General features: G+C 62.6%; 1 protein-coding gene across 1 annotated transcript in view; it reads left to right on the forward strand.

The window, feature by feature from the left end:
• LHX4 (LIM homeobox 4) overlaps positions 1-3,855 on the forward strand; it is a 28,154-nt gene extending 24,299 nt beyond the window's left edge. The window contains exons 5-7 of the mRNA XM_056108151.1: positions 954-1,108; positions 1,466-1,637; positions 3,455-3,855. Coding sequence (XP_055964126.1) covers positions 954-1,108; positions 1,466-1,637; positions 3,455-3,849 — 722 coding nt within the window. The 3' untranslated portion in view covers positions 3,850-3,855. The remainder of the gene's footprint in view (positions 1-953; positions 1,109-1,465; positions 1,638-3,454) is intronic.
• Positions 3,856-11,663: the final 7,808 nt, after the last annotated feature.

Consider the following 11,663-nt stretch of genomic DNA (forward strand, 5'->3'; position numbering starts at 1 on the left):
TCTCGTGAAGATGCGTGATTTCTCCGTGACAGGCCCCTTTCCTGTCTCACCCCTGCCAGCAGGGTTCAGTGGACCCGGTTCTCTCCACCTCCCACCCCTACCCTCTCCACCCCTAACGCCTTCCATCACCCCACCTGTACCATCTCCATCCCCACCCCTGCCCTCTCCACCCTCGCCATTGTGCTCTCCACCCCCCACCCCTACCCGGGCTCCTGCGTCTTCCATACCACGAAGGTGCCTGCGCCAGGCAGACGCCCAAGGCACCGAGCACAGGCTCCATTCCTGGCACTGCCCAGCTGGGAGTAGCCTCTGGGTGCCGGGTGTGACTCCCCCCAAAATCAAAGGCCCTACACAGAAAGTGCCATTTGGGATGGGACATTGTTCTCTCCCGGGCAAGTTTCCCCATGGGGGGCTGTTTTGGGGTGCACCATTTTGTCTTTGCCTTAATGCTCATTTATTTATTTTGGTTTTGGGGTCACACCTGGCAAGTGCTCAGGGATCAGATCAGGGTGCTCGGGGGGACCCTACGGGATGCCGGGGATCGAACCCGGGTCGGCTGTGTGTCAGGCAAATGCCCTTCCCGCTGTGCTATCACTCCAGCCCCAACCCTCCATTTTTTCCCTCAGGGCTCCGCACCAAGACTATTGATCTCTGGGTGCACTTTACCACACAGTCCCAGCGGCTTAATGAATAGTTGGGCGACGCGGTTACAGGACATAAAAGGGGTTTTAAGTGATAATAACCGTAGATGTTCCCATCACGGTGTAATAGTCCCTGTAATCGGCGCGAGGAAGTTCTGGGCCCCCTGGAATCAGCCCCCACTCCTGAGCCCGCCAGGTGCTAGTGCCGAATCCTCCCGGGGGGGGGGGGCGGGCTGGTGGGAGCAGGCTCTGCAGGGTCGGGGGGGCTGCTCCCACGCATCCGAGGCTGACACAGTTCCATGTATCCTGCAGATGACTCGGAGGCCGGCAGCAAACGGCCGCGCACGACGATCACGGCCAAGCAGCTGGAGACCCTGAAGAACGCGTACAAGAACTCGCCCAAGCCCGCACGCCACGTAAGGGAGCAGCTGTCCTCTGAGACGGGCCTGGACATGAGGGTCGTGCAGGTGAGTGGCCAGGCTGGCCAGGGCTAGGGGCCACACAGGGGTGCAGGGCCCAACCTGAGTCTCGCCGCGGAGGTGTGAAAGGTGGTATGTCCAGCAGGAAGGCTGTTTGCCTGCACGCGGCTGACCCGGGTTCGATCCCCAGCATCCCATAGGGTCCCCCAAGCACCGCCAGGAGTGATTCCTGAGTGCAGAGCCAGGAGTCAGCCCTGAGCATCGCCGGGTGGGACCCCAAAAGCTGTAATCAACATGAAACACAGAATTTGAGATGCAGGTCCAGATCTAGGCAGACGTAGAAACACACACACACACACAGAAGCAGCGTCCCCTGCAGTGTCCCCGGCTGTCACCCGCCTGCAGGTTTGGTTCCAGAACCGGCGGGCCAAGGAGAAGCGGCTGAAGAAGGACGCGGGCCGGCACCGCTGGGGCCAGTTCTACAAGACCGTGAAGCGCAGCGGTCGCGGCGGGAAGCAGGAGCGTGAGAGCTCGGCCGAAGAATGCGGGGTCAGCGACAGCGAGCTTAGCTTCCGCGGTGAGCGCCGGGACCCCCGCGGATGCCCCCGGGACCCCCACATGCGCCCCAGGACCCGGGACACCCCGCGCCCCGGGACCTCCGATGTGCACCCTGGGACCCGGGACACCCCGAACGCGCCCAAGGACTCCACACCCCGCAAGTGCCGGGACCCCATACACGGCCTGGGACCCCCAAACGTGCTCCACGACCCCGGAACACCACACGCGCCCCGGGACCCTGCACGTGCCCAGGACTCAACACCTCACACACTTCCTGGGACCCCACACGCGACCCGGGACCCTCTCATGCACCCCGGGACCCCCGCACGTACTTCGGGACCCCGGACACCCTGCACGCGCCCCGGGATCCCACACCCCGGACACGCCCCAGGACCCTGGACACCCTGCATGCACCCCGGGACCCCTCCACATGGCTCAGGACCCGGACACCCCGTATGCATACCCGCTATATGCGTCCCGGATCCCGGACCCCCACACACCCTGGACCCTTGACATCCCAGACCCCACACGCTCCCTGGGCCCCCCACACGCCCCGGGACCACCCCCCACGCATCGGGACCCTGGATCCCCCGCACGCGCCCCGCCCTGTACCCCACATGTGCCGTGGGATCCCGGCCACGCCCCGGGACCCCCACACGTGCCCCGGGACCCGGGACACCCTGCGCGCGCCCCAGGACCCCCACGCGCCCCAGGACCCGGGACACCCCATGTGTGCCCTGGGACCCGGGACACCCCGAACGCGCCCAAGGACCCCACACCCCGCAAGCTCCGGGACCCCACATGCACCCCGGAACCCTGCATGCGCCCAGGACCCGACACCCCACACATTTCCTGGGACCCCGCACGTGCCCCGGGACCCCCGCACATGCCCCGGGACCCCAGACACCCTGCACGTGCCCCGGGACTCCTCCAGGTGGCTCAGGACCTGGACACCCCGTATGCATACCCCCTATACACAGCCCGGACCCCGGACTCCTGCACACCCTGGATCCTGGACATCCCAGACATGCCCCAGACCCCACACGCTCCCTGGGCCCACCCCCAATGCCTTGGGACCACCCCACACACACCGGGACCCTGGATCCCCCACCCAGCACGCGCCCTGCCCTGTACCCCACACGTGCCCCGGGACTCCGGACACGCTGTGGGATACCTGCATGTGCCCCCGGACCCCGCAGAAAGCAGGGCACTGCATCCCCCCTGACTGGGAGCCGCCCCCACCTCCAACTCCCCCACCTTGCACTGCCTCCCTGCCCCAGCCCAGCTGGGCTCTCCCGGGGACCCCCTGCAGGGGTTAGGGGTGCTGGAGTTCTCGTCCAGCTCAGGTCCACTCAGGGTGCCCAAGGGGGCTCCTACCCTTCCCCCTCCTCCACCCCACCCCCACTTTCGCTGGGTTAGAAGCGTGGGTGTCTGCGGGATCTCCTCTGGGGGTCGCTGAGGGGTCTTCTCTAGGGCCCTGGCATCTGTTTGTTTTTGTTTTTTGGCTTTTTGGGTCCCACCCAGCGATGCTCAGGGGTCCCTCCTGGCTCTGCACTCAGGAATCACTCCTGGCGGTGCTCGGGGGACCCTATGGGATGCCGGGGATCGAACCCGGGTCGGCCATGTACAAGGCCAATGCCCTCCCCGCTGTGCTATGGCTCCAGCCCGACACCCAGATTTCCGTGGGCCACCCTTGGGAGACTGGGCTGATGTCGGCGCCCACGTGGCCGGGCACTGCTGGCTCTGGGTGCTTCCTGGCTGTGTCGGGGGAACCCACGGGCTCGGGGGGGTGGGCGGGCCTGGCGCCACCCCTCAACCCCCTTCTCTGACCCACAGAGGATCAGCTTCTGTCCGAGCTCGGCCGCTCCAACAGGCTCTACAGCAATGTGGCCGACGTGCCCGCCGGACAGTTGGTGAGCGGCGGCTTCTCCGTGGACGGGCCGGGCCAGCACTACCAGGACCTGCGTGACGGGAGCCCCTATGGCGTCCCCCAGTCGCCCTCCTCCATCTCGTCCCTGCCGTCCCATGCGCCGCTGCTCAACGGGCTGGATTACGCCGTGGACAGTAACTTGGCTATTGTGGCCCACGGCGGCCCGGGCGTCGGCCAGACGCTGCGAGCACTGACGGGTGGTCCCACCTCCGACATCTCCACGGGGAGCAGCGTGGGCTACCCCGACTTCCCTACCAGCCCTGCCTCCTGGCTCGACGACATGGAGCACCCACCCTTTTAGACTTGCTCACCCTGGCCCCCCCCCCCAGCTGCCCGAGCCTCAGAGACACATGAGGGAGGAACAGCCAAGGCATGCCGTGGGCCACGTCCGCAATTTTCAGCGGCCACCATTTGCAGTGGCCACCATTTGCGGTGTGTACCATTTGCAATGCCCATGAGTTGCAGTGATTATGATTTGCGATGCCCACGAGTTGCAGTGACACGATTTGCGATGCCCACGAGTTGCAGTGATCACGATTTGTGATGCCCATGAGTTGCAGTGATCACGATTTGTTATGTCCACGATTTGCAGTGATCACAATTTGCGACACCCACAAGTTGCAGTGATCACGATTTGCGATGCCCACAAGTTGCAGTGATCACGATTTGTGATGACCACAGTTTGCAGTGTCCCCAGTTTGCGGGTCATGGGAGCACAGAGTTGGGCCAGCTGCTCTTCCCCGGTGCCGAGAGGGGGTCACAATCTCCTGCTCCCTGGACAGACATGGCACCAGGGTGCAGCCCCCCCGATGCCAGGCTCTGCCCATCGCCTCCCCCCTGTCCCCAGCTTCCCAGCTTTGTCTGCTCAGCGCCCGTCACTCTGTGTGCCCCCCACGGCCTTTTGCCTTGTGCACCGCGAATCGCCCCTGAATCCCGGTTCCTGAGGGAGGATGATGCCACCAGTTGCCCCCCCCCCAGACTCCCTATCACTGATGAACTGAATTTAAAAAAAAAGTCCCTTAGCCAAGGTCAGTGACAGGGACAGTCACAGCCTGACGTGGAGCCCACCCCCGCCTCCCCATTTATTCTGCCCGTGACATCTCACCGCTGACCCCCGGAAGCACATGCCCGAGTATCAGTTTGGGCTCTTAGGGACCTTTCTGGGGGGTCCCCACTCCCCAAGACAAGCAGCGACTTCCCTGCCCCGCCCCGAGACTCCCATGTGCATCTTTCCCATTGGCTGGTGGCGGGGATGCTGTGAGGTGGCCAGCCCCAGGGAGAGGACCATCAGTGCCCACAGCGTAGACTGCTTGGGTCCCCTTATGGGTGCTGGTGGCCAGGAGCACCCAAGACCCCTGTTCTGGGAGGTGCAGGCCTGGGGGTCGGAGTGGACTTGAAGGTCACCCCCACGGCATCCTCGAAGGTGGCTTTCCGCCCAGTCCCCATCACGTTAGGGGCCAGCCCTAACACTGGCCACAGGCTGCTGGCTCACGTCTACACTGGCAGCAGCTGAGGTTGGCACCCTGGGTGCTGTCCATGGCCTCCCAGCCCCTCTGTGGGTCATCCTAAGGCCCAGGGGCCACCCCCATGGCACTGCACATCTGGGCCCGATGCAGTGGGGTCCGGTCACGTGCAAATGACGCCAGCTGAAGTGGGGGGCAGAGCTCATGTGCCCCAGGACCCACCTTTCTCCTTCAGTTTTCTTGGGTGTTTGGGGTGCCCAGGGGAGGGGCAGTGGCAGGGGTCAGGCTTGATCGTGCCTTCCCAGCTCTGGTTCTTCCGTCCTTCATGCAGAGTCCTGCAAACAGGCTCTTGTTGCAGGTCCAGGGTTGGGTCGGAGGGGGTGGCCAGCCCCATGCGTTCCATGGGGAGTCTTTGGGGATAGGACTCAGTAGCCAGCCAACAGGCCATGTGAGGACAAAGGACATGTTCTCTTAGCGGGTGGGCAGATTCTTGACTGTCTTCCCCACCCTGGCGAGACCCCCCCTAACTCAGCTAGGCTAGTAAGTGCTCCAGGGAGTCCAGAGGGGCGCCCAGACTTGGGGGACCATGGAAGCTCATCAGGGAATCCACTTTGCCTTTGCGTTTGCCTTGCCCGCGGCCAACCCGGGTTCAATTCCCAGCATCCCATAGGGTCCCCCGAGCACTGCCAGGAGTCATTCCTGAGCGCAGAGCCAGAAGGAACCCCTGAGCATCGCCGGGTATGACCCAAAACCAAACAAACAAAAAAGAAAGAATCTTAGCGACAATTAGTAGTGGGAAAAAAAAAAAACCAAACCCAAACCAGTTCTGGACATCATGGGGATGAGTGGAAAATAGAGAAAAAAAATCTGGATTTTGCCGCAAAGCAAAACCCCGGAGGAGATGGTGGGAAACGGCAGAGAACCCCCAGCCCTTGTGCCAGTCTGAAAGCGCGCCGCCTAGTGGGGAGGCTGTGGGTGGCAGCTTAGCCTGGGGGAGCATAATGAATTTTGGGGTGGGGAGAGCGCCCTCTGGTGGAGAGGCTGCAGGTAGCAGCTGAGCCTGGTGGTGGTGTGGAACTCGGGGGAAAGAGCGCCCTCTGGTGGGGAGGCTGCAGGTTGGCAGCATAGCCTAATGGTGTATAATAGAGTTGGAGAAGGAGAAGAGCACCCTCTGGTGGAGAGACTGTAGGTGGCAGCTGAGCCTAGTGGTGTATTACGGAGCTGGGTGGGGGAGAGCGCCCTCTGGTGGAGAGGCAGCTGAGCTTGGAAGTGTGTCACGGAATTGAGAGAAAAAGAGGGTCCTTGGGTGGAGGAGTGGAGTTGGTACCTTAGCCTGGTGGTGGTGGTGATGGGGGGGAAGAGCGCCCTCTGGTGGACAGGCTGCAGGTGGCAGCAAAGCCTAATGGTGTACTATGGGATTGGGGGAAGAGCGCCCTCTGGCGGACAGGCATCAGATAGCAGCATAGCCTAATGGTGTAGTGTGCTACGAGATGGGGGGGAAGAGCGCCCTCTGGTGGAGAGACTAGGTGGCAGCTGAGCCTGGAGGCGCATCACAGAGTTGGGAGAAAAGAGCTTCCTTTGGTGGCGGGGCTGCCCTGGGCACCTTGGCTTGGGGGTGTTGTGGAGGTTGAGGGGGAAAGAGCGCCCTCTGGTGGAGAGTCTGCAGTCAGCAGCTTAGCCTTGGCGCTATGTCGTGGGGCCGAGGCAAGAGCGTCCTCTGGTCGAGAGTCTGCGGGTGCAGTTATGGGGCAGTGGAAAGAGCTCCCCCTGGTGGAGAGTTTGCTGTAGTTGCGGGGCAGTGGAAAGAGCGCCCCCTGGTGGAGTCTGTGGGTGCAGTTAAGGGGCAATGGGAAGCGCGCCCCCTGGTGGAGAGTCTGCTGTAGTTGCGGGGCAGCGGAAAGAGCGCCCTCTGGTGGAGTCTGTGGGTGTAGTTAAGGGGCAATGGGAAGCGCGCCCCCTGGTGGAGAGTCTGCTGTAGTTGCGGGGCAGTGGAAAGAGCGCCCCCTGGTGGAGTCTGTGGGTGCAGTTAAGGGGCAATGGGAAGCGCGCCCCCTGGTGGAGAGTCTGCTGTAGTTGCGGGGCAGCGGAAAGAGCGCCCTCTGGTGGAGTCTGTGGGTGCAGTTAAGGGGCAATGGGAAGCGCGCCCCCTGGTGGAGAGTCTGCTGTAGTTGCGGGGCAGCGGAAAGAGCGCCCTCTGGTGGAGTCTGTGGGTGTAGTTAAGGGGCAATGGGAAGCGCGCCCCCTGGTGGAGAGTCTGCTGTAGTTGCGGGGCAGTGGAAGGAGCGCCCCCTGGTGGAGTCTGTGGGTGCAGTTATGGGGCAGTGGAAAGAGCGCCCCCTGGTGGAGAGTCTGTAGTTGCGGGGCAGCGGAAAGAGCGCCCCCTGGTGGAGAGTCTGCGGGCGCAGTTGTGGGGCAGTGCAAGGAGCGCCCCCCGGTGGAGTCTGTGGGTGCAGTTAAGGGGCAATGGGAAGAGCGCCCCCTGGTGGAGAGTCTGCGGGCGCAGTTGCGGGGCAGTGGAAGGAGCGCCCCCCGGTGGAGTCTGTGGGTGCAGTTATGGGTAGAGGAAAGAGCGCCCCCCGGTGGAGAGGCCGCCAGGGGCCGCCGATCTGGGCGCTGCAGGGCCCCGGGCTCGCTGGCATCTCCTCGGGCTCGCGCTCCAGACACCCCGAGTTGCAGCCGCGGCCGCGTCCGGGCCAGCTCTGGGCCCGGCGGGCGGAGGCGGCGGCGACTCGGCAACGTTGCACTTTAACACTTGGCGAAACACGGTGGGCTGCAGGACGGGGCGATGCAGCGGGCACGGGCTCTGCCGGCCGCTTGCCGACGGCGGCGCTGGGCATGCGGAATCCAAAGCACATCAACTGCCTCCCTCTGCCGCGGGGTCCCGGGCCAGGAAAGGGGCGCCGGCACCCCACGCACCCGGGCCGGGGGTGGGGGTGGGGGTCCGGGGACCGGGGCAGAAGCACAGAATCGGGGCACGGCTGCGGGCGGGGGCAGCGCAGCTCTGGGCCAAGGGAGCAGAGCACAGCAGGGACGGACCCCCTCATCGCATCTGCATCCCCCGTTTCCCCGACCCAGGCCGGCGGGGGGTCGCGGGGGCCCGGCTGGGGGGGCCTGAGCCTGCACGCAGCCCCCCAGCCCCGGCCCCTGGACTGGCTCCCTACGCAGTGTAAATTTTGTACAGTTAAGAGGGAACGGAGTCTCATTTCCTGGGAGGGGAGGAAAGAAAATGGTTAAAACAAAAAAAAAAGAAAAACAAAGCCCCTCCCCCTCCTTATTTATAGCCACGTGCCCGCGGGCGCTGCACCTGCTCCTCACTGCGCATGCGCGGGGGCGGGCCCGCCCCGTCCAATAAACTCAACTTCTCTAGAGGCCGCGTGTCCACTCGTCCTTGGGGCCCCGGGGGACCAGGTGGGCGGCGGGTGGGGGGCCAAGCTGGGCCCGGTGGGTCCTTCCTCCGCCCCAGGAGGGAGTCCGGGCAGGCAACTGTGGGGGCCAGGACGTGGGACCCCGAAAACGAGACCTAACTCCAGGGTGGTTAGAGGGATGACCCCGTGTGTGTGTGTGTGTGTGTGTGTGTGTGTGTGTGTGTGGCCTTTTGAGTCCCACCCGGCGATGCTCAGGGCCGACTCCTGGCTCATGCACTCAGGAATCACTCCTGGCGGTGCTCCGGGGACCCTATGGGATGCTGGGGATCGAACCCGGGTCAGCCGCGTGCAGGGCCAATACCCTCCCTGCTGTGCTATCGCTCCCTCCATTTCATTTCTTTCTTGGTTTTGGCTTCTGGGGCCACACCTGGGAGTGCTTGGGGTTGACTCCTGGCTCTGTGCTCAGGGCTGACTCCCGGATCTGTGCTCAGGGCTGACTCCTGGCCCTGTGCTCAGTGCTGACTCCTGACTGTGCTCAGGGCTCACTCCCGGCTTTGTGCTCAGGGCTCACTCCTGGAGGGGCTCACATAGAGGGTGTTGGGGACCCCACCCAGGTCAGCTGTGTGCGAGGCAAGCTGGACTATCACGCCAGCGTTTTCTATTTAAAAACAAGCTTGTGGGGCTGGAGCAATAGCACAGCGGGGAGGGCGTTTGCCTTGCACGCAGCAGACCCAGGTTCAATTCCCAGCATCCCATCTGGTCCCCCGAGCACTGCCAGGGGTAATTCCTGAGTGCAGAACCAGGAGAAACCCCTGTGTATTGCCTGGTGTGACCCAAAAAGCAAAAAATAAATAAAAAATAAATAAAAAACAAGCTTGCGCTGGGGGTTCCCCCCTGGTAGTACCTCCCAGTTCTGCCTGGTGCTACTCTGGGGTCACTCCTGGTGGAGCTCAGGACCCGGCTCGTCCCTTTATAACAGAAGACAGTGGAGTGGGGCGGGGGGCGTGAGGTCCTGGACTTAGGGGCCCGGGGAGGGGGTCGCTGAGTGACCTGCGTCTCCCTCAAGCCAAGCCTGAGCCCCAACCCAGCCAGTCACCTTGGCCTCTTGCTTTTTCTCTGGTCTTTGTTTCATACCTGGCCTGAGCACTGAGCTGTGAGTAACCCCCGAGCACTGCTGGGTGTGGCCCCAACCACCTCGCCCCATGCCTGTCACTCACGGGCACAGCTCTGGGGAGTAACGGCCACGGCTGTCACGTGTCCTGAGCATTTTTTTCCTCCTGTGGACAGAGGGGGCCCTGGGAAAAAGGGGTTTCCTTCCTGAGTGAGCTCCATGGGCCGGCCAGAACTTCCGGGCTGACCTGCACCCCAACTCCCTCTCCTGCAATCTCCCCTGCTCCCACTCCTCTGGGCTGAGGGTCTCCTGCGTGGGAAGAGGGACTTAGGGGGTTCGTGCCAGGCTGGGATTTCCCAAAAACGCTCAGGGAGGGCTGGAGCGATAGCCCAGTGGGGAGGGCGTTTGCCTTGCATGCGGCTGACCCGGGTTCGATCCCCGGCATCCCATAGGGTCCCCAGGAGTAATTCCTGAGTGCAGAGCCAGGAGGAATCCCTGAGTATCGCCGGGTGTGACCCAAAAAGCAAACAAACAAGCTCAAGGAGCCCTCAGTCCCCAAATTGGTCTTGGCAACGAGCAGTTTTTGTGGAAGGCCATTAGCGCGGTAAACAGCTTCCGGCAGATGGCTACAGCCGGGACAAACTCCAGGTAGGGATTTTGGGGCTAAATCTCCTATTTCGGCCACGAGTGTGTTATTCCAGGAACACAAACACGGGGGGTCTGACCCGCGGCTCTTTCCCCTGCTCAACGTGGGGACCAACCCCCATCACTGTATTTTGGGGGGCACAGACCCCCCTCAACCCCAGGGGGTCCTTAAGCTGCAGCCTGTCTCCCGGAGGGGCCCCGGGACTCAGTGGCTCTGCGTGTGCAGGGCCTTGGCGATGATTATTTTTAGAATCATTTTACCATTTAATGCTTTTCAATTAAAGCGATTTCCCGGAGTGCAGCCAAGTCGCGCGGGCAAAAGCGTATTAACCACTTTCTGCATCGGTAGTTAAAGGTACCGGGTTGCGGGGTGGGGGGTGGGGGGGATGGAGGATTTATCCGGCGGCCCCCGCGAGCCGCGCCGTCAAGGGTGGGTGGAATAAAGCAGATTATAAACAATAATATATGTCTTGCTTTTCTTTCGCGTCTGGACGCGGGCCAGCCTCGCAAACTGAGCTGGAGTGCTGTCAACAGACCGGGATGGAGCTTGGCTGGCGGTGCCCCCTCCCCTCCACGCAGGGGGCTTTGCATGTGTCTGCAACCCGGCCACCTTCGGGATGGGCAGCTGGGGGGCTGGGGACAGGCGGTGGCCACCTCCCCATGGAAGGAGGCACTGGAGATGCACCATTCGCATCCTGGCCACTGGCCCCGACGTCCAGCCCGGGGACACGGCTCTGTGGTCACCAGGTCACATCCCAGATGCCACAGTACCCCCATGGTACTGGGTGGTGCTTTTCCGCCCCCCGCCCCCGCCCCGAGCAAGGCAGGCAACCGCTTCCCATTTCTAATCCCGTTTTGGGGTTTGGGCCACACGTGGTGATGCTCAGAGTTTTGGCCTTGCACGTGGCTGACCCGGGTTCGACATCCCCCCCCTCCGCTCCCCGGCATCTCATATGGCACTGTGAGCACCGCCAGGAGTGATCCCTGAGCACAGAGCCAGGAGTAACCCCTGAGCATCGCTGGGTCTGGCCCCCAAACAAAAATAAATAAAAATTAAAATGCCAGGGGCTGGAGCAATAGCACAGCGGGTAGGGCGTTTGCCTTGCACGCGGCCAACCCGGGTTCGATTCCCAGCATCCCATAGGGTCCCCCTGAGCACTGCCGGGAGTAATTCCTGAGTGCAGAGTCAGGAGTAACCCCTGTGCATCGCCAGGTGTGACCCAAAAAGAAAAAAAAAAAGCAAAACCAAACAGAACAAAGAATAAAATCAAAACATCAACAAGTGACGCCTTATAACCAGGGCCACACGCAGAACGCTCTCAGAAAACACGGGAACTAAAAACCAGAGGGATTCCTATAGAAGAAACAAAAATAAAAGCGCCAGGCGGCCTCCCTCCCCCGCCCCACCTCCCCGGCATGTGATGTCTACAAGGGCCGTGCTTTAATAACGCTGCTTTTCAGGGGAGAGCGTGACGAGAATATTTCAAGGGGGAGCGAAGAACGATGAGGTTAGAGGACCGGCCCCGCTCAA

The sequence above is a fragment of the Sorex fumeus genome, unplaced genomic scaffold, assembly GCF_029834395.1.
Source record: "Sorex fumeus unplaced genomic scaffold, SorFum_2.1 ptg000195l, whole genome shotgun sequence".
Lineage (NCBI taxonomy): Eukaryota > Metazoa > Chordata > Mammalia > Eulipotyphla > Soricidae > Sorex > Sorex fumeus.